The 23,168-nt window shown below is 43.2% G+C and overlaps 1 protein-coding gene across 1 annotated transcript in view; it reads right to left on the bottom strand.

Annotated features, from left to right (window-relative positions):
• Window positions 1–1,670: 1,670 nt before the first annotated feature.
• The window catches only part of KIF26B (kinesin family member 26B), a 304,924-nt gene continuing 283,426 nt past the window's right edge, over window positions 1,671–23,168 (bottom strand). Inside the window, exons 13-15 of the mRNA XM_075412645.1 lie at window positions 12,013–12,215; window positions 10,482–10,632; window positions 1,671–8,734 (exon numbers count right to left, since the gene is read on the bottom strand). Of these exons, the coding sequence (XP_075268760.1) occupies window positions 8,586–8,734; window positions 10,482–10,632; window positions 12,013–12,215 (503 nt within the window). The 3' untranslated portion in view covers window positions 1,671–8,585. The remainder of the gene's footprint in view (window positions 8,735–10,481; window positions 10,633–12,012; window positions 12,216–23,168) is intronic.

Here is a 23,168-nt window from a genome sequence, read left to right as displayed (position 1 = left end):
GAGGAAACCAGTCTTTTGCCAGGTGTGAGCCCCTGCCTTTGCTCCGCACCCAAAACCTTTCCTGGCAATCTTGCCCCAAACCAGAGGTGCGTAGTGGTGAGGTCTGTAAGGCTTCAGAACTGGCCAAGAGTGAATTGATTTTGCTTTCAGCTCTTATAGAGCTCCTCACCATCAGTTCTGCCTTAGACAAAGTCTAGGACTTGTGCTAACCCATTTTTCTCTGGTTTTTGTCACTGTAAGGCACTTTAGGTTCTTTAATACTGATGTGGCTGCATGATAACAGCAATGAAGATAAATTACCTCAAAAATAGGCAATAAGCCTTTTAGCTGTTTAGAGCAAATCAGAGCTATTCTGAACAGCCCACAGACGATAGAAATGGCCGTTTATCTTCATTTACAGCTACTGTGGAGAGGTACTGGCATGCAAATTCACTGGCCCAGGGGCAACAGCTAAGGTAGTACTGGAGTCATAGGGTTTGCTACTGGGAGAGGAGAAATGAGGAGAAACTCCATCCTCCCCTCCGCCACACCGTTTCATTATGTGCCAGCCTTTGCCTCGGTAGCCATCTCGATATTTTTCCTTTGGAAGAGCTGCTCACCCTAGTTCACTGCATCCCCTGCCACTGTGACTGCTAGCTCTGCCACTAAGCTGGTCTAATAGCAAGAAAGAAGAAAGGACTATTAAATGCACGTCAAACTGCCAACCATGTATTTAGACGCCTAGCACGCTAACATGTCCCTCCTAAAGCAAGGCATGTGAGGGAATCATCTGCCAGCATATGACGTGTCTTCAAGGAGATCTAAAACTGTTTCCTTTTTTCTCTTCCCCTCAAGAAACAAGACATTTTGTTTTCTCCCAGTGGGAAGAGCACAGTATCCTTATCAGGGCTCACCCACATGTTAAGGGGCATTTGGATTTACCCAGAGAGCTAATTCAGATCTTGCCTCCAAGAGAGGCGCTCTCTAAATTATCAACAGGGAGCACCACAAATGTGAGCAAAAGGCAAGCAGATATTGTACACACTTTAGCAGAAGTCCAGGGGTCAGCTGAACCTGCCACCATTGCCTCTCTGAGAGAGATGCATGTTTTGAGTAATGGACAAAAACTCTTTTTCTTACTCTTACATTGCATCACATAACTGCATGGTGGCCAAGGGAAATCTGACACAATTGCTAGAGGCGACAAAAAAATTATACCTATGAACACATTCTGATCATTTGTTTGGTCTCAGATTTTTCTCTTGCTCACACATGCAGACGTAGCAATCCCTGCTAATACGGGGAGGCACGTATGCATAACCAGCTTATGCAAAAACCTGACCAATTCATGCCCCATGACTGTGTTTTTTTCTGTTTCTGGACAGCAGCAGGGCAGAATTTAATGGTGCTATGCTAGGTCACAATGCTCCTGTCCTTGCTATCAAACCCTGCGAGTCCTTATTGTTTCCTGGTGAATTTGCTTCTCGGCAACACTTGCTTGGTAGAACTGCTTCATTCATTTCATTTTCAGGTTTGATGTTACTCACTCTCACTATTGTAATATCACATCCTCTTTAGGGTCAAAAGCACTTTCTTCTCTGCCACTCCATAAAAGCTCTCATCCAAAGTCACACAGTCAGGAAGGGGAGGCAGATATATTGGTAAGATAAAAGTAAACATTTAATGCCACTATAGTTTCATTTTTTTTCCAGACATCATATTTTTGACAATGGTTCACACCTCAGATACCACAAAAGGGATATTTTTTAGCCAGCAAACAATAAACTTTACAATTTTAATGGCAAAAGGCTCAATGCATTTGTTGACCGACTTGGAAATGGCTGTGACTTTCCACATTTTGAACTGGTCCTCATGCTGTTCTTTCTTTTTCTTTTTTTTTCTTCCATAAAATTTAGTTGATAAAATATATATATCTACTACTGATACATCCTATTCTGGAATTACCCATTGGTGGGACCAGCAGAAGTTCTGTATCCATCAGTTTGTCTCCTCCTTAGCCCTATTTTATATCACTGTTATAAGGAGAAAGAACATAGCCACGGACAGAGTGAAATGGATTTAGCAAACATACACTTCAATGCATAGCACTTAGATAAGCATATCCAACCATGATGTGTAAATAAATTATAAAATACAAGCAACTCTATAAAACAAGAACATCCTGAGTTTACAAATAAATTATATCCTTCATACATAGAATATGATGTGGATGTTAGTAACCAGCAGTTTCAGCTATGAGAGGGAAAGAAGTAAAACTTAGAAAAGTTAGTATCTATGCATACATAAAACATATATGTATGTGTGCTACATGTAAATACTCACACACATACATATACAATATAGAGGGTGAATACATCCATATCTATAGTATATAGAGAATATGTAAAATAGCTGAAACTGCCTCAAGCACCATTCTATTACCATCATTATAAAGTTTGCTCAATACTTAAGTAGGACCACTCAAAGTAAGATGATTTGGGTTGTATTTTATTTCCCGTCCAGGAGGGTTTCAAATGTGGTTTGAAATATTACAGATGAATGTTACTGTTTCACTTTCAGCCCCTCCATTCTTTGCAGAATCATCACACCCCTTGTGAGCTTCAAAATGTCGCGTAAGTGAGCACGAGTCTGCTGTCAGGGAAGCTGGTGGCAAAATCCATATTGACTTCAATGGGGTTAGGATAAGGGTGCTACAATTTCAAGGGAAACTCATTTTTCTTTTTTTTTTTTTTTTTGAAAGCTTGCTTGAGAAGGAGAAAGAAGAAAAGATAAAGACAATAATAAAATGGTTTATTATTTCCAAGAGCAAGTATGGAAGATCAGATAACCCTGGGATGAGCGCCCAATAAATGCAAGAGACAGAGATTATTAACTCTGCATTGACAAATCATTCACAGCTTTGTTTGCCATAGTTATTTGGAAACCTGTTTCAAATCTTGCAATAGCTAGCAACGGCCAGCCTTGTGTCTCCAAAAACTGCTGGGTGTCACCAATGCAAAAGCCTATGGAGTAACAAAACAAAGACCGTGAGGACACCAGCATTCAGCCAGGTATGTCACTCCTGAGTGGATCTGAGAAACAGCACCTGTCTGCACGGCCACCACCTCCCGCTGTCGGTGTTTAGTGGCACGAACGCTGTGATCTCTGCAGCGAGCTGGTGCACCCCTGACGCTGTGCAACCATCCCTCCCGTGTGAGCTGGCATCGGAGGGACACTCAGCCTCTGGTTTACAAGAATCACATTTACTTTAGACAGTACTTTGCAATGCAGAAGCTAAAAGTTACAGTTTAAAAACTGTTGGTACTAGACAGAAAGCTTTATCTCGTGGGGAGCTAAGAGTCCAGGCTTTCAATTGACGTAACTATGCCATATGCCTCATACATATGCAGAAACTGTTGCATTTAACAGCTGTGATTGTATGGTATCTTGCCTTAAATTCACGACACCCTGAGATACAGAGTAGTTCATTTAGGTTACTTTTACAGGCTTTAACGTTTCAACGACAGCCTCTACATGGGAACGGCAGAAGCTTGGCTTTGTAGGCTGAAGAACATGGGGAAGAAAGGACCTTTACAAGATGCCTTCGAAAGTGTTTCAAGCGTTAAGTTTTCCCTAGAGTGTGGCATGTCAGCTTCATCTTGGTGAATGGAAGGAGAGAGATTTTATAGGTACTGTTGGAGGAGGAGAGGGAGTGATGTTGTTGCCATTTGTGAACAGCTATGCCACCTCCCCACAATAATGGGGAAGGGGGCGTGTCTCTTTCAGGCTGTGTATATATACCTTGTTTGTATGTATAAACAACCCTTTATTTTACTGATGATGTTTAGCTCAGAAAAAAGAAAAGGTGCAACAAAATCATAAATGTTTGTAGAAGGCAATGTTTGTGAAACAGTGCAGATACTTCGGCTGTCACAAAATTTTAATTCCATTCTACAGGTAATAGTCGTTATTTTAAGACAAACCATATTATCAAGATAAATGAAATAGCCAGAACACTTGAAGATGGACGGAGTCTATCCTGTGAGCAAGCTTGGGACTTGACGTGCATTACTCTCAGCATCACTCCCAGCTTTCTGCCTCTGTAATTGCTACGTTCGGAGACAAAAGAAAAAAATATCACTCTGTACCTTTCATCCTTTTCGGTACATTATCTGCAGCTCTCGCTTAGCTTGCTTCGTGTCAGAGGATCATGCCATTGCTCTTTACCAGGTACTCTTTTATGTAGCTGCAAGTTTCAGAAGTTACGTTGTACGGCACTGGGAGTCTTCCAAGACCGGATTGAAGTTGGCAGATGTTCAGTGACAGCCCTGTGCATGGCCCTTAGGCAAAAGGACGGGGTATCAAACCAGTAAGCGGAACATATTCGTCGACTGTATAACTAGCAGCACAGCAAATACCCAGAAATGGCAGGTGGATGAATTTTCCTTTTCCATGCAACTGGGTTTACCCTGCTACAACTCTCCTGACTCTTGTCACGATTGTGCTTCCATTATGCCAGCGCAGGTGAGATGAGACCATGCCCAGCAAAGAGCTAAGAAAGGGGAGCCTGGGTATCAGTTTACTTCCTTGCTTTTCTGTGAAACAATACTTCTGATTGCTTAGATCTGAATGAATCGACAAGCAATCGGTTTGAGGCAAACGCAAGGCATGCATGGGAGGACAAGCGACGTGTGTCATCATGACAAACGCGCCAGGCATTTGGGCTTTGCTGTGCCCTCCAGGGTACAGAGTGACCCAGCGCACCAGGGTCGGTGGCTGTGTGACCGTGGCGTTCTGCCCGCTGCGAGGGCTCACACAGACCCGTGGGGTGTCTGAATCCAGATCGCAGCCAAACTCCCCAGTCTAAAGTTTCACTTGAATTTGTGGCTATAAAGCATGTTCTGTCCCTTGTGTAAATAAGGTTCACGTATGCCAGGACGAGCAGTTCTCAGAATGGGGCTGCAACCGCCCCAGCTGCCCATGCCTGAGCGCAGCGGTGGGGGTGCGGAGCGGCGGCTGGTATTCTGCAGCCACTGCACAACACGACAACGAAGAACTGTGAGCTCCTATTACACACGTCAATTTACACACGTCAATAAAGAATCAACCTTCAAACCTAATTACATTAACATAGTTGTTTCCTACTAAAGCTGTCCCAGGGAAATAAATTGAATATGTAAACAATTAAGCAGTCCATTCACGTTGCTCTTAAGTATTTTAGGCAACTTGATGTCTTTGAAAGAACCAGGATAAAAACAGCATTACGCTGGCAGTTGCTTAAAGAATGGGACTTCCCAGATAACTTGCAGTAGTGTATGGGTCTTCTGTAAAGTGCTAGCTAGCATAGACTAAGATCAATTTCACAATAAGGCCCGGATGCTTTTAATTATCTGGTTTGTGGATATTTGAAATATAGTAATATAAATTCTGATGTAGAAAGCTATTTTTAATGACAAATGTCGACTCTCCACAGATTTTCGTTCCCTTTTATGCATTAAGCTACCACAGTTCCCAAAAATACGGTGGCAAATTCTGAAATGCACTGACAGAAATTCAAAACAGTGAAGGTGAGTATGGATTCTAGGATATGAATACAAGTATATGATGGGAGTGTTAATGGCCACTCTAACTGAGCCCTCAGAAATAAAATATTTGTAAGGACTGTGATTCCGCATCCATTTGGTTTCAGTAATCAATTTTGATCCATCGTGATAAAGAGGGCAAACAAATGGTTACTTTCTGAAATAATGGCTAGATTGACATGCTTTTTGCTATGCTTCCTAATCTACAGAAGTACCAAACCTAGAGGCAATTAATAATTGAGTTAATGATGCTGAGCAATATTACACGTAATAGATATTTTACAATAGCTCTGAAATGTGTCCTCTTGATTTATAGAAACATCACCACTTCTGTATAAGTCCCAGACTATGTGAGAGGGCACTCTTGATGATAACGCATTCTGTGCATGCACCCTTTGCTAGGATTTCACTTTCTTTCTATCAAGTGTATGTTTACTTTTACTGTACCGCTTGCCATTTACCGTCTCACTGCAGATCCCCAGGGAGCCCAGCATGCCCATTTTGGGCTGCTTGCTTTCAGCAGAGGAAGTACAATGCATCCCAATTGCCCAATTACCGCTTTCCAGTAAACACATTTCCAGAAATGCTCAAGCTTAAAGAAGGCAACATTTAATTTCATGAGCACAGCCTGGGTGGGGGGTGCTCCCTCCTGGATCGTGGGGGCATGGCCTGGGGGACAGTGTCGCAGGTGAGAGCAGTACAGGCCTACCTGGGGACGCCGGCCAGCGAGACGGGAGCTGGCTGTGAAAGGCTCTCTCCTGCGTGTGTGTGACCTGGCAGCGTGTACCTGGGGCTCCGCGGGAATAAGCCCATAAAGAGAGACGCACCCCATATCCCAAAGTTCTTCATCCAGCACAAAACCACAGGGGCGATGCCCATGGCTCTGTGGAACTGTACCGAATTCACAGGGCTCTGCGGAGAAGAGATGGCCGCAACAGAACCAACATGTAACAAGTGTTACTGAAATCACTACAAAGAGAAACAAAGCTAGAGAAGTCGCATTGTTTGGGCGGTTTTTTCAGAGTCTTTTTTGCCCTGAGAGAGAAAGGGAAAGAAATCAGACCTATGTTTTTAATACTTACTTGGAATATGAGTTTCATGATAGGAAAATTCTGTGGAAGAGACTAGAAAGCAACTTTCTTATAGGACCTTTTTCCCCTCCAGATAATCCTATAGACTGTGAGAAGGATCTTCTACAAATTCCAGTGACAAGGCTATAAGATTGAATAAGTTTTGTTATTACAAGGTCTAGAGTATTAAAATAATATAAAATTATAAAAATGTTATTTCTATCTTTTTTTTTTAAAAGAAAACAGCTTTTTTATCAGCTAACCACTAGAAAATCTATCAGTATTTTGGTAGGGTTATTTTTCCATTGGGAATTGCTGCTTAGGATATTATAAGATGGCATTAATATAATGGTGCAGGTAAAAGAAGAGTTGCATTTAAGTACAGCAGTAGAGTGATGCATATTGCGTATATGTTAAATGATGCTCTTCTTTTCTCATAAGCAAAGAAGGGTAGCACAAGTGTATGTGAGAAAGGAATTTTTGTGAATGGGATTAATTCAATATAGAAGAAGAAACCTAGTTCAACAACATAATTCTTCATGCTCATAGGTAAATAAAAAGCAGATTTTGCACATTTCTTTAAGAAATACAAAGTATGTTCCTTCCCATATACTGTCTTTAGATAAAGAGGTAAACGAGTAGAACATTTGGATGTGCATTGTGGCACAGACTCTTGTCCTTTTGATGTCAATGTGAATTTTGCCATGGCTTCAACAGTGGAGGGTTGATAAGGAAAATGCCGTAGCCAACATGCCTGAAGTGCTATACCCCCTCACTCATGACTCCTGTTTACTTCCATACGTGCTGAGCTGAGCAGAGCCTGCACTTCTCAGGTAAGTCTGTTACTGTGGACAGACTGGGCCAGGGACCAAAAGTTGCCAAAACGTGTTTTGCAGTGGTATACATTGAAAAGAAGAGAAGCTAAATTTTATCAGTCATAGTCTCAAGAAAGAAAGACACATTAAATCACTCATTTTTGAACTGATCAGCCTGAAGAGTAATTTTCTAGCAAGTTATTAGCACCAGAGAAAGGGTTTAGGAGAAAAGTGTCTCCTCATCCGTATCTCCAGCCAGCATACAGCTAAAAATACAAAAAAAAAAAAAAAAAAAAAAGAAAACAAGTTATGGGTGTTGGATAAAATGGAAAAGATAGTTACTTCACAGTAATGTTACATCTCCTCTCTCATATGCTTCAGAACATACAGGCTGGGAAAATCATTGTGTCCTCCAGCCTATAACACAGTACAGAAGAACATATAAACAAACCTTATTCATTGCTAGAAATATTTTTTGTGTCATCTGGGAAAGCTGAATTTCTCTTTGAGTGGCCTTACTCTGGTAACAAGAAAAGACAGTTAACATTTATTCATATGTTGTACTGATTAGGAAATATCTCTACAAACACAAGTTACTTAGAAACAGCAAGTCTGAAATAGGAGAAAACACCAAGAGAAAAACAAGCTGTAAATACATTTCAAAAGTGTGTTTGTTTTTTTCCTTTTTCTTTTCTTGACTAGCACCATCTGTACACAATAAAGTATGAACATAAATGTTTGGATAATAAAGATTTGCAAGGCACTTAAACAGTTTTTCTGGATAGGTTTTCTTTTAATGAACCTTTCAATGGAAGTCCTACAACCACCTTTCCTCCTCCCTCAGCTAATGCAGGGAAAGAAGTGTCTTCTGCCAGCAGTTCTTATTTACAGACATGTCCTTAAAGGTTCCTCAAAGTGCTCTTTTAGGCTAAGCGAATCAACAACCTTATATCTCCATTTTTCATGCTCCTCCTGTTTTTTTTAATTCTGCTCTTCTGTATAGTATAGCAAATCTCTCATACACACAGTTGAGACTTGACTCAAACCTTCATCCTCATTCTGTTGTCTTTGGGATGCTATTCAGAAGGGAAAAGGAGGATGGTAGAGATGTGCATTGAAGTTCCCTTGAGGTTCATACTTTATCGGCGTCTAGAGGTGATGTCAAAACAGGTGATCATCATGAGATGGGCCTTGCAGAAGTTGACACGGTTTTCCAAACGCTCAGTCACACATTCCAGGGCCTCCAGGTATTCCAGAGAATCCAGCTCAAACACCTGCTCCAGATCAACTGTGGGAATGAAAACACACAGGTAGGAAAAGCAGACAAAACCCAGTGCTGGGTGGTGGGAGAGACAGAGCTAATTCCAGTCTTCAAACCCATCAGGACTGTACAGAATCATTGAATCATGAAGGTTGGAAAAGACCTCTAAGATCATAAAATCAAATGGTCAACCCAACACCACCGTGCCTGCTAAACCATGTCCTGAAGTGCCACGTCTACATGTTTTTTGAGCACTTCCAGGGATGGTGACTCCACCACTTCCCTAGGTAGCCTGTTAAATGTATACAACATTATCTCTGCCTTGCCATTGTCATTAAAAGTTGCCTTTTCTATTTAGTGGCTATTGAAATGGCACAGTGGCTTGCTGATAGTGAAAAATACTGTGAAGATTGCATTGAATACTTTCCTGAGTGATACGCTCTGCTGTGCTCTGCAGTACTGCAGATGCCTTTTGCCACATTCCAATACCTTCAAGTAAATGTTGAATGCTAAGCATGTGCTGACTCTCTCACACGTTCTGCTGACAAGGAAGAGATTTAAATATGTGTTCTGCCCTGAGTGGGCAAGTCCTTTGCTGAATTCAGAACTCGGAATTAGAAATCAACCTCCAACCTCCTTGCTTCTCACACCTCTCCCTGTTCCATGTGATTCTCACTAGACCACTCAAGAGTGGCAAGGGAAGGCGTACACATCAATCACGCCAACATAGGTGTTTGCACTCTGCCAGAGACCAGCTGGCAGCAGCTTCCGTGGAAGCCGAGTGTGAGACACGTTGTCTGAACCAGCACTTTCCATCTTATCTGGTCCCTGAGGTCTGTGCCGTCCTTGAGGCTTTCTGCATTTATCACACTAGAATCAGAAGCAAAGGCATCACACAGTAAGCAGACGGCAATGTATGGCAAATTCTCTGCTCCGTTTAAATCTGTCCTTTTTACCTCTCTTCCTTAAGAGCATTCCTGAAACGTACACTGTGGTTGTTTTGCAGGATGTACCAATCTAGTGCTAACTTATGGCAGCTGTCAAAGGAAGAGTTAGGATGCTTTAAGAGAACACACCAGCCGACCTCCTTTTGCCACCTGCAATTATCCTAAGTAAACTGAAAATCATTTTTTTGTATAGGACTCTTTGATATGAACTTGTCTGCTTGCTAATACTAAAAATTGTTGTACAATTACTGCAATAGTCTTTATCTGTTTTCCTTTGAGGTGTTGAGGTCCTTCTTCATTTGAATGTGAATGCCCTTTAAGCTCCCTGAACTTTACACATCTATAGTTATAAAAAATGGGTCAAATTCATTTTTCATGTAAGCCCACTGGTGCCAAGGGACAGGTTTGCTCCACAGTGTTATTTTGTGGTAGAAGAGCAGATTTATAATATAGCTCATAAGTCTGAGTGATCTGAGGCCAAAAAAAAAAAAAATCTCATTTTCAGGAGCTGTGGACTGAAGCGCGTGAACGTTAATCTACCAATAGCAATATTCGCCACTGCAATGCTCTTCTATTTCAACGTTCAGCTCTCAGGCAAAAAGGATTGTTCAGTTCTACTGTCAACATTTAATAAGAATTATAGGGACTAGTTCTAGAAATACAGTCAATCTAAAACTTGCCCTTAGGTCATACGTCGGTTCATTTTAGTTTACAAACACAGGAGCCCACATCTCATTCTTAGCAAACATTTCTGCTCCCCTCCATCCCCCGCCGTGAAATAAACCAAAGAACTCCTATGAGTCCAGGCAATAAAATGATGTCCTTACATTCACTGAGCCATTTATTAGGATCCAGCATCAGGTACTGTTTGGTCACCTCCAGTTCTCTCATTAACCACTCGTACTTGGCCTTGACCTCAGCAATTCTCTGCTGGCGATGCTCCAGGATTTTCAGCTTGGCATTGAAACATATCACGTCCTGCCAACCAGGGAAAAGGAGCAGGGAAGGAATAGGTGAAGAGAAGAAGAAATACCCAGATCCATTCATTCAAATGATCTTCCAGTCAATAATACTGACAATGAGCCATTGACTGTGCAATTGTATGAATCATTCCATGAAATCATCAGTCATCTGTTTTATTTTTATTGCTTTTGTTTGCTTTTAATGTTTTCCATCAGTGAGCTTTAGAGACTTTGCAATGATAGTTAATAATAAACCATAATAATTAATAACAGGCAGCATCTTGAAATCAGATTAACTGTAGTAAAACATTTCTGGTTTTTGTCACCAGAATTTTGGCTAAGAAAATCTAAGCTCTTGGGAGAAGGAAATCCATTGCCTGCTGTATTAAAATCCTACATACATCTCTGTGATTGGTGTATAAGAAATACAGTAGTCATAAAATAAGCAAACCGGTAGCAATATAAAATTTAAAGCATCCTTAAACAAAGGGAATATGTTATGAAAAGCTCTAGCAATTCACAATCACTAATAAATAAGATATATTTTCTGTAAAGATATGGGGCACAGTAACGGCACAGGGTGCAGTGCTGTCTGTAGACACCCAGCCTGGCCTTGCAGGGCTTCTGAGAGGTGGCAGCCATCAAGATGTGCAGTAAGTGAGCCCACAGTGAGGGCTGTGCTACCCTTGCTAGTGGGAAGCACTCCCAGTGCCAGAACTATCCTCCTCCAAGCCTGTGTGAAGGTCTCAACACTATTCTGCCTTCTGCTCTGTAGACAAATCTGCTCTGTGGGTGAAGTCCAGTGGAAACACGACCCTAACAACTGATGTTATTCTCCATACAAAATCACATCTGAGAACATCACAAACAACGTAACAAAGTGACAGGAGCTAGGAAGAAAAAGTGCGTTAAAATAATAATAAAGCCTATACCCACAGTTACTCTAAAATTGGTGCCATTCCATCAAATTCAGATACTCTTCCCAGTCATACCTCTCAAGGCCTGACCTTTACAATTCCCTGATCTTTTTGTAAATTTGGAGGCCTGAGGTTAGCAGGAACAACTCTGTAAGAGAGTAGACGTTAGCTGCCCTGAGAACAATACCACCAAAGCATTGAGGCACCATTGCTGCCCTGAAAAATAGATGTGACAAGATGCTGGAGCACAGGAACCACCAAGGCTATAAGCAAGAGGCAAAAATGCAAGGTACCAATGTCTGTTAGCTGTTAGGGAAGAAGGCATAACTTGAGTCATAACTGCTCTTAAATGAGATAACAGATATTGCTGCCCGGTGAACTAACCATATACGATACTATGCATTTCTGATGGCATAATCTGAATTCCCCCTCTTACACCCTCCAGGAGGAGGGAGACAGGTTACATGGATTGCACTCACCTTGCTGTCCCCACCTCGTCGCCGCTGCAGCCTCTCCACATCATCTATCTCATAGACTTTGATCTCAAAAGGCTCCCCCAGCCCCCTCTGCCCACTTCGCAGGGGCCCATCCACCCAGCGGACCCCGGAGCTGCTGGCAGGCTTCCTTGCTGGGGAAGCAGTATCAAGTGATAAAGCTGGAATAAGCCTCCGTCTCTGTGAACCTGCAAAGGCAGAAATTGCCATTTCATGTTAGCACAGTTGATGCCTCTTCCATCTGCTCTGTCTGCAGAGATGTCTACAAACTATATATATTCAGCCTTCTTACACACAGAAGAAAATGGAGTGAAAACCCATGGAAGCCATGGAAGTGGGGGTGAGCTGTAGCTGCGATGTGCTGTATCCACTCACCAGGAGTCAGATCCTCATGTGTTCTTTGGTGCCTGACTACATGAACTGATCCTCAGAAGGCACATGTACTCTAAAGTTTCCAGAGCTTCTGCCTGCTTCCCTTCACTCAGGTCTTGGTGTGTACAGGCGTGCCAATGAAGGACCAGAGCAGCGGGCTGGAACTGGTCTAGCTTTGCTTTCCTGTCTCTTTACTGGTACTGGCTCTTATAGCCTAAGGACAAGCATTAGCCAGCCTCTGCATAGACCATCTCTGGAGGAGATATGGTTTTGGTTTTTTATAATCACAGAACAAAAAGCACTCTGATACCCAAGTTCCTTTACTATGCTGAGGTTGAGTGCCAGTATACCACCACCTAGTGCTTTGTATAACACCACTGCAGGCTGGCTAGAGCAGTAAAAACAGTAGAAAGGACAAAATGCCTGCAGTAAGTACATCCGAGCTTGGTGGTTGCCAGCAGAGTTGCATTAGCCTTGTCTCTGTTCAGTAGACATTCTTCTAAAATATTTCCCCCTTATGGTGCACTGGTGACGGGCAAGGCAGCAGTAAGAACGGCGAGGTGGCAGAAGGGTTAGTCACTGTGCTTCAATACCAGTGCTCAGGCACACCCACCCTGCTTTACAATACCAGCACAGTGGATGGGAGCACAGAAACAGCTGAAAATGTACCATGGCTGACAAAGCCTATGCCATGTGGAAAGCATCTGCCACCTGAGTCGCCAAGTCAGGGCCTAAGGTAACGCAAGGGAGAAAGAGTACGTCACCGGCCCGACGGCAGCGGTAAGGAAGTTGAGCACGTGGGTTGTTATGAGAAAGAACAGACACACACAAAAAAGAGAAACAACTGGTTACATTTCCTTGCTTGGTTTAGTACAATCAGAGGAATGGCTGGGTTTTTTAAAAAAAAGTTTTGTGGCTGACAGCTCCTGCAGGGTCTCCCCTAGGAGACAGAAGGAATAGAGGGATGGGAGAAACCGAAAACAAAAACTGGAGCCAGCAAGTTTGAATGAAACTATTAACTGACTGTCTTGGCTGCAAGAACAAAACTGATGCCAGCAGGGAAGGGAAGCAGAATGATCATGCAGACTTTATTTTAAAAACAAGATAAAATCATTCAGAGGAATCTCCAGCACTACATCTATTGAAACTTGAATGTAAATAGCTTCGACATGTTTGCCAACTTGGTGCTTCAATGAAAGCCAAAAGAACAAAAAAAACCACAAAAAATATCTATTGATTGCCTAGTTTTTTGATTTGCAAGGAACAAAGCATTGTCTAGTTTCAATCATGGGAGTGTTTCTCTGCTGACTTTGCGAACTATCACATCTTATCCCATTGATTTCTGAGTGCAGCAGTCTGTGCTAGAAGCCAGCTGTTAGTAACCAGTAATTAACCTGTAAATGCTAGCTCTGCAATGGATGAGAATGGTCTATCTTGCATTCTATCTGGAAAGCCTAGTCTACAGAACTTTTATTTGAATGCATCTGAGATAGCTCTATGCAAGAAAAGCAGAGCACAGCCAAGGCGGATAGACAGGGAGCTCTGCAAGGTCCCTTTACACCAAACGGCCTAAGTCTGGACTGCTCACCCTGTGACACCTATCGTAGCTCTATTTACTACTCAAACTGCAGCCCAGCAAAAAAGCCCATGCCAGAACAAACACAGTCTTACAAATACCAGCAAGTAGGAGTTATTTTAGACCTGAGGTACCAGGTATTGGAAGTCAATGTCAGCACTCACTTACCTTGAATGCATTTCAGTTAATCTCTAGATTAAACTGCCCGATCAAGAGAAGACTCAGATCTTGATAAAAGGAAAAGCAAGACCTGACCCATTACCATAGTTAAAAAGTGACAACAACACGAGAGACACAGTTCAGGAAGACCCCAACAAACTGCAATGCTAAGGGCAGCTCTTGTCAGCGATGCTAGAGAAAGGCAACAAAATGGCGAGAGCAGCTGCGTACCTGAAGGGAGGCGAGACAGGGTGGTGGACTATTAAGTTTTGTTACATGCAGGGAGAGATCCTGCAATGGGCTCAGCCCCTCCTGGGAAACGACCCTCCACTTGCTTAGATGTAAAGGGCACTGAGTACATCCCTAGCGTCACTCAAGACCAAAAGGATTTAGGCATTAAATACTTTTTAAAATACTTTTTAGGTTTTGGCCATGGTGTCTCACAGGAGCAGTCTTTCAAATTTTGGCTGAGTGTATAAACGATCTCTTTCCTATCTTTGCTGCTCATCAACTTTTGGAGCCAGCAAACATGTACAAGCATCAGATCTGACCTCCTGTGTAATGCAGCTCAGTGCTGCTACTTTTTTTTACTTTGTATCCCACGTTGATGGTCACATCTTCTTTCACGCCATGCCCACAGACTAGCTCTAGCATTTCAAAGAAGCAGCTGAGCAGACTGGAAATTCCTGCTGTACAGCTGTCCCACGCATGGCTGAACTATGACTAAGGTAGTGCCTTTTTCTGTGATGTTTGATTTTCTTCCTTTTTTCTTGACTGTTTCTTTTTTCCCCACTGTGGCTGTTAACACCACCTACCTGTGTAATGGGGCACTTTTAGACCATCCCCCCTGGAAGAACTGCCCCTCCAACCAGAGCCAAAGCCCAGGTCTGAGATGCTCTCAGAATGCAGGGGGATGGCTCTGTTCACAAGAACAGCGTCGGCCTCTTACTTGGAGCAAAGCAAAACAGATGTCACTGAGGGACGAATTACAGGCATAATGGTAAATGTTTTTCCATTTAGTTCCCATTCATATCCATTTGGCTCATCGAGAAATAGCAGCCTGTGGTCTGGAAGGAGGGCTCCAACCCGAGGCTCTGGCTGATAGCACTTATCCCTTGGAGAAGAGGCAGTGGAGGCTACAGCAGCAGCAGGAGACACGCTAACATGAGCTCATGATGTTTTCCTAGCCAGAGCTCGTGCCTGGATACCCCGTGGGTTATCACCCCACGTCATCGGGGCGATGTGGCTGGCAGAGCCGCCCGAGGTGGGCAGTCTCGCGGCCGGCCGCCTCGGGGCTCGTTTGGGACACAGGGGCCACCCGCAGACCTCAGGCCTCCCTGCCCCATCGCAGCAGGCACAGCCGCATGCAAGGCGGAGGGGAGGGAGAAAGAGGGATGGCTTCTTATCTGAGCCTTGAATGCTGACTCAGGATGATTTATCTGAGGTTTAGATTGCTTTGGGGAGAAATGAAATGAAAGATCTCCTGCATCTTTGCAGTGAGGCAAAAGCAAATCTAGTTTATTCTAAACATGCACTGATTAATAGGCTGCTTATTAGCCCAGCTACAGAAAATAAGGGTGTCTTGTAACAGGAGACTCCTGCCTCTGACCTCTCCATTTAGCCTCTGTTTTTTCTGATTTCACCGTAATTGGGATCAGTAAGGAGATACGACCAAAGCAGAGCTTCAGGGTGAGTGTCACAAAGGAGCTGACAGCTTGCTCATCCGTATCCACATGCAGACACAACAACTAAATTATTAAAATGAATACAGTTTCCTATTTACAGAGAAAATAGCCATTTGAAGTCACAAATTTATTGGGAGCACTTGATGGGGTTAGCATCTCATAAATTTTGACAGTATAGTAAATAAATGCCTTACAGGAATTACAGCTCCTCTGCTTCCTTGCACACACCTGGTGAAGGCAGCGGGCAGCCTGGCAGCTTGGCAGAAGCAGCCCTCAGCAGGTCCCTTCCGTCTCTGCCCCACCAGCTGGGACTGAGGGAGCACGCACCCTGCCCAGCACCCCAGCAAGCCGGCTGAACCTCCCACTGTGTAAAGGGGATTCATCCCGCCATTAAAATAAGAAATTTATACCAAAAATTGGTCTGAAAGGAATCCTGTAAGCTGAACCCAGGACAGAGTAATGACACTTTCATTTATGACCATGCAGCATGTAAAGCAACAAGCCATTTGCTAAGTGTCTTGGAGGACATGTTTTGCACCTAGTTTGAATTTATCCATGCTCAGAATAACCCCTCTTGAGCCTAGCTTGAGTATGAATAAGAAGACTATGACATAGCCCTGAAAAAGCACAGAATACAAGACATGCTTTCGCAACAGATCTGTTGCTCTACCTTGAGCTGCAGGTTAAGGTTTGTCCAGGCTAAAATTAAGATAAGGGGAGTAACAGCAGTGAACATGTGCAGTGTGAAAGTAGATCTGACCAAAGAGTGGCACTGACGCTGCAGCATACTTCAGCAAAGATAAGCCCAGAGAAGCCTTAAGGTATCAGAAACATAGACCAAGCCAGCTAGGTGCGTAAGGGTAACTTTAAGAAGACTCACTGACCTCAGCAAAATTTCCCAACTGCGTAAGAACGTGTGCTCATAAAAGTGTGCTGACCAGGGCAGAAACTGTAAGAGCTCTGGTTTTGCTAAAGTACTATATATTTTGGAGTGTTCCCTTAGATAGCTTTCCAAACACACATCCCAGACTGAGTATCTTTTCTGTGAAAAGGGTAAAGGCAAAAAGTATAAATGCAAAATCTTCATGAAAAGAAGCTTGACACATATCGCTTCAAAGCAGGATACCTCTGAATGGGATACAAAACAACTGCTGTCCTAGAAATTTCAAGGTGTTTCAAACAGAAAATGAAACTGTAACTTGATATATCATTATTTCGGAAGTTCATAGTGTGTGCTCAAAGGCAGGATGTGGAGCCAAAGATATTCCCCACTGCACTTAATGTTATGGGAAGTAAAGTGACCTTTTTTGCTCAGCATTTTATTTTTTCTCATTAGACTGTCCATCCAAACTTAAGGTGATTAAAAAAAACAATCCTGGCTAGGCAGAGCAGTACCCCTTAGCTCCCACCGTTTCTTCTATGCCTGCGTTTCCAAGAAACATTGTGCTTCCAGTAGCTATGGCATCAGCCTCAAATGTCTCATCAAACTGTTTGCTTGCTAGCAAAGATTATCTGTCCTGTTCCCCCTGCTGCTCCTCACTGTCTGACAACCGGGCTTCTGCTTTGTTTGAGTTGAACGCACAATACTGACTTCTCTCATTCCCACTTCCTAATGGGATCTGCCCTCATCGGCAATTGTCCATGACTGAACCAACTCCTCCCTGCTCCTTTGACCTCCTTTCTCCTAGTTTATTTTGTACTGCACTTTCCCCAGTGCAGAGCACACAGCTATTCACTCCTCGGATTCTCATACAGTTTGCACAGTTCCTCTCCCAGTTACTGAAGACATTGCCAATGCTTTCAAGTGGAAGGCCCCTCGGATGGTGCAGAGGCTTCCCCAGAAGTATTTAGGGTACCCTTCTTGAGGTCAGTACCACAAATGCCAACAAATTCAGGCATTTATTGCCAGAAAAGCCAAACAGCATTCGCTCATCCTGGCAACTAAGATCACACAGGAAGGACCATGTTGCACCTGGACACCTGGAACAGGAAACACTGACAGGATCCATCACTCAGAAGAAAATCTTCTATGTCCGTCTCACTGTAAAATAATTCAGGCCGTATTCTGTGTTGACTTGCATGCAATAGTGCTGTTGTGAATCAATAAGAAGTACAACACTTGAGGCTAGAAATCACAGCTTGCTGTACATAGGAACGAAGCAATCCTTCTTTATAACCTTCCATCCATAGCTGTACTAGATATGTTGCTCCTGTACTGGTGTAAGGAACATGCTGAGGTACAGCCTACTTCCAATTTTTTTCTACCCACCCAGTTCATTTCCTAACTTTGCTTCCCAAATTACTGTCTCACTCTAAAAGGAGCATTTCAGGGCAGTTTAGAGCTGGTGAATGAGCATTGCTGAAAGCAGATCAGGAAGCAGCCCTCCTGCAGCGTGACAGGTTGACAAGTCATCTGGGAGACGCTCCAGGGAAGATGCACATCACGGGGGGTGAGTTTTCAGCACACACGATCCCTAGCAAAAAAACGCCAGAGTCTCTTCGAAATATTTATCTCACTTCAAGCTGGTTTTTGGTTTAACAAGTATTTGTCAGCATTGTGGCATTATTTAAGGAGCTGGTTATTGTTACTACAGCACTGCACTGAATGGCTGTGCCAGTGGCTTGGGCAGCAAAGGCAGAGTCTGGGGGGGGAAGGGGCTCTGCAGCCAGAACATTAGCTCCTGACAGGACAGTGGTGGAGGCATTCCAGTGAGCTAATTCTGCGGCAGTGTCAGGAGCGGGTTTTATTTACACCCAGCCTAATGGTGTGCGACTCAGTCATGCATGTTACATGGAGCCTTCACCGTGCACAATAGCCTGCTGCCATTTCCTCTATTAAATCATTCCTATGTTCATGTGGCTGAAAGCTCAGTGCTGGCATGCAGTAGTCAAGCGTGTAAAAAATGATTACTCTGATCCCTTTCAACACAGATTTGCTGCATGAAATGGCCTGGCTTTGACCTGGGAAAATCAATGCTGTTGTTTTAATGAACAAAAAAAAATGGGAGCTGGAGCCCACACTTCCCCTCCCTCTGCTCCCCCCAGGTCTGTCCAGCCAGCAGTCACATGCATAAAGCGGTCACCTGCATGCAAACAGCTTTTTCATGTATAATTCTAAACACCCTTTGTTATGGTAAAGGCATAATGCAGGATATCAATTAGCTACCATCACTTGTAAGCAAGTTAAAGTAGAAACGCTGGAGATGCCCCAGGGCTTTGTGATACAAAGGGCAATTCTGAGCTCCCCACACTGTGCCTTAGGCAGTCTAAACATGAACAAAATTCCTTTTCACTTGGATTCAACAAGAAAAGCTCAGACTCTTTTTGTTGGTGCTTTGTTTCATCATTATCATTTTGGACACGTTTCAAAATGTGATGCTTGGCAATATTGGTTGGAGATGGACTTTCATAATTTACAGCCCACGGATTCAGCCTCTGGCTTTTTCTGCTGCTTTCATAGACAGGGCTAAGTGCTTCCAGAGAGTGAATACGTTCTAATATAGAGTTTTCAGGGCTTTCCAGGAACCTCTAAATCTCCATCTTTAAAACCATCCCACCAGTGAAACCCAGAGCACACAACTAAGATAGAAAAACAGACTCAAATTGTAGATAATTATTGTCATGTCTTAACAGTCTGTCTTTTTATTAACGTGTTTCAAATCATGTAGCAATTTGCTCTGCTTTGGTGGTGAAACTTAGTACTGAGAAAGAGCCGCAAGGAGTCATGAAACTTTACTGCAAAAGCCATAAAATGCTGCAGTAGGAATCTTTAATTATCTATAGTCAGACAGGTTCCCATGCAAAGAAGTCTAAAGCCTATGCACAAACACGTGCACACCAATCCTATCCCGGACTGACAAGAGCAGGGTCCACCACATGCTGAGACACACAACTCCAACTCAGGGCACAGGTTTAAACATCAGGAAGTCAGCATCTGGAAACCGTAATTTTTCCCCCAGTCTCATTTCTGCTTGGCCTTACTTTCGATAGCATCCCTTAGAATTTGTTTTCTAATGCTCACTGATACTTCATGTTCGGGAAGGCTGAACTGGCCCAGACTGACTCAACTTGAAAGCACTTTACAGGTGAGGACTCTCTCCCCTAAGCCTCACCTCCTTGACTGTCTCCTTCCTTCCCACCTCTCCCTCTCATGCCCGAGTCCTGGGTCTTTGTCCCTGTGACCGGGTCTGTGCATACCAGCCGACAGGCAGCCGTCCCCACTGGTGTGTTACCACTGCTCCCTACTTGCTGCTCCCCTAAACCTGCCTGGGCCACAGAGCACTGCTCTGAGTGTTTCACCCTGCCAACACCGACCCCAGCACTAGTAAAGCTCCAGGCTCAGACTCAGCTCCAAAAAACCCCAACTAGAGAAACCAAAGGAGACACACTCCTTGGCAGAGGTCCATCCCATCTTGGCAGAGAACTGCAAGCCCTTAGGTCTAACTCAATGTCACACGGGATGCGGACTCTCTGAGGTATCCAACCGTATTCCCAAAGGGAACAGGAAAGAAAACACCCTCAGGAAGATCTCTGTGGTTTCCATGAACTGCCTTGTCTATGAGGAATTGTCTCTGAGGCCCTCCTGTTCTGCTGTCCTCAGGGAAGATCTCCTTACAGGCAGCTCTGAAACATTGTAAGGGACAGGAACCAGTAAATACCATCTGTAGGAGAGGGTGGTAACAGGCACAAACAAGGCATTTGTGCACATCGCATGAGAATGCAAACAGGGGCTGGCTTTACTGGATAAACATCATTAGAGTCTGGGCTCTTGCTTTGCTATTAGCCCACAGCAGGTAGGACCTGCAGCTAGCACCAAAGCTGCATCCCTGAAATCATCCAGTCACGTTTTGCACTGAGAATTATTTTAAAGTAATGCTTACATACATCCAAACTAAACTAGGGAAAAGATGCTAAAAGCCAAAACAGAAGAGCAAAAAAGCAGGTAGGTAATTCTTCTGATCCAAGGACCCTGCTTTTACTTTTTTCACAACACCATCATCTAGTTTTATGAGCTGGTAACCAGAGAACACAGAAATTACACGAGTTGCCCAAGGTGATCCAGTGAACCGGCGGCACACCAGAGAGTACAACATAGATCTTACAAGTCCTAATCTGTCACTCTGCCTGCCTTCTTCTCATACCTGTTGTATTCCTGGGATACAAATATGGCTTTGGTACCACGGCGTTCAGCTGGAATGCATTTACTGGTCACATACTGGAGTACGTATTATAAAAGCACCCTTACCATTGCCTTTCCATGGAGCAGCATTGGGCTATTGCACTTGAAATTTCTGAGGAATTAAAAAATAATATGTAATTGGTGCTAGGGATAACCATACAAACTATGCCCTAACACTTCAGTGCCCTGCTCAGGACAGCACTGCCTACCGAAGAGAGAGGAGACTAGAGCAGAGCCAGAGCCAGAAATATGGCTGAGATGCCAATTGTTTCTTCAAGGGAAAAGGCTAATGGAGTGAGCAAAGAAATCAGAGAAAACATAGCTGCACAGAAGTTCACAGGTAGAGAGGGAGGAAAAGCCTGCCACAAAAATAAAATAACAAAAAATAAAAATTTTTTAAAAAAAAGTAAAACCTTGCTCTCCGGTGCTCAGCAAGCACAGGGGAGGATGTGAGGCCAAGTCAGTTGGGGCTGAGGTTAGGATTCAAGGGAGCCTGCAATTTAACCGTGGATCTGGCTCTCACTTAGTCGTAGTCTTTGGGCAAGTAAGTGAAGTTCTCTGCCTTCATTCCTTCACCTGTAAAATGGAGTCTGGAATAATACTCACACCACAGGGTGGATTAAAGAGCAGCTGTACAAAGCTTTGAAAGGTACAGCCATAGATCAGGGCTAAATAGCTCTGTTTCTGCCATAAGCAGTCACTTTGGGGCAATATATGCTGACATGATGTTATAGGACCAATGTTAAATGCTAGGAAGATGGGAATGTTTATTGAATGGATAGGTTACCTTCAGGGGAAAGGCTTATGTGCTTCTTGATGTAAACACATGGTTTTTCAATAGGTACCAGAATGCAAGAGGCAAATACTTCTTTTTTATTTTAATTTTGTACACACAGTACTGGGCTGTCTGTGAACTGTGCAGGTACCCAGGCAGAGCGCAGAATTTAACCTAAGGCTAACACTGAAGGATATGAACTAGCTTTATCTTTCAAAAGCCGTCAATGTAGGTCCAATGCTTCATGTATGACATCCAGGGCAGAAGCACCTACACATACAAATAATGCACTTAATAGCATTGAAAGACAAGATCTTAATCTCAAGAAAAAAATTATGTCTCTCCAACGTGTCAGAACTTCAAAAGTAATTGTGAGATCTGACAGGGCTGCTGGTGATTCTCTTAAAGACTCTTTATAGCTCCTCTTACAGGAGCCTTTGGCTGATTCATGTTGATCGTGTCTGACAGCTAGCATTTCTGTTAATAATAATCATAAATAAAGTGGACAAGGTTGCCTGACCCGAAATCAGCATATCTATAGTGCCATATCCATTACAGCACAGTGGATCTGTGACCGCAAATCAGGAAAGGTCCAATGCTCTTGACACTATATATTAAAATAATATCTGTCTTTTAAGAGCTCAGAACCTTTGTCTGCTATCTTTTTCATTAAAAAGTGCTCCTTAAGAGAGAACATTCACACTAGAACAGACCTATGGAAATGAGATTTTACAAAGGATGAAAGACTGCAAACCTTTGCATTTTTTTGTTTATTGTGCAATAAAAATATATTTGTGAACAGCTCTATTCTCCCTTGTATCTCAGCTCCTCCTTCATGTTATCCTGTATTGAAGTCATAATCCTGGCTTTATGCCATCATAAATCTGCTGACATGAAAAATTATACTTACTATCAAATACATCAAAACAGAATTATGATTTCGCTGCTGCAGGACCAAATGCAAACAGGAGCTGGGTTATAAGAAAGTGAAGCCGTATTAATTTCTGGGCAGTGGTTTGCTGCTAGAGATATGGAAGGTAGTAAAGATTTTTTTTTTAATTTCCATAGAACCCTTGGTTGTATTTATATACAAATACAAGTACAACTCATTGAAACAATACAGGAATTACTTGCAGATATAGGGTATCACTCTCAACAGTATCAGAAATAACACACTTAGAATCTTTCCATGTCAGGTGACAGGCTGAATTAAGAGAGAAGCTTTGCAAAGTCCTTTGAGGGAGGTCAACGTGCCAGGCTGAGCCCACTGGGCAGGCAACTTCCAGGGACACAGGTCCTCCACTGAAAACCCTGCACCCTAGAGATTCAGGTCCAACAATGGGCAGATATCTGCAGTGTTGCTGACCAGTGAGAGATGAACTAAACCTGGCAAGA

This window comes from Opisthocomus hoazin, chromosome 2 (genome assembly GCF_030867145.1).
Source record: "Opisthocomus hoazin isolate bOpiHoa1 chromosome 2, bOpiHoa1.hap1, whole genome shotgun sequence".
Classification (NCBI taxonomy): Eukaryota; Metazoa; Chordata; class Aves; order Opisthocomiformes; family Opisthocomidae; genus Opisthocomus; species Opisthocomus hoazin.
Note: the sequence above shows the minus strand (reverse complement) of the source record. Positions and strands in the feature narration are given on the sequence as shown.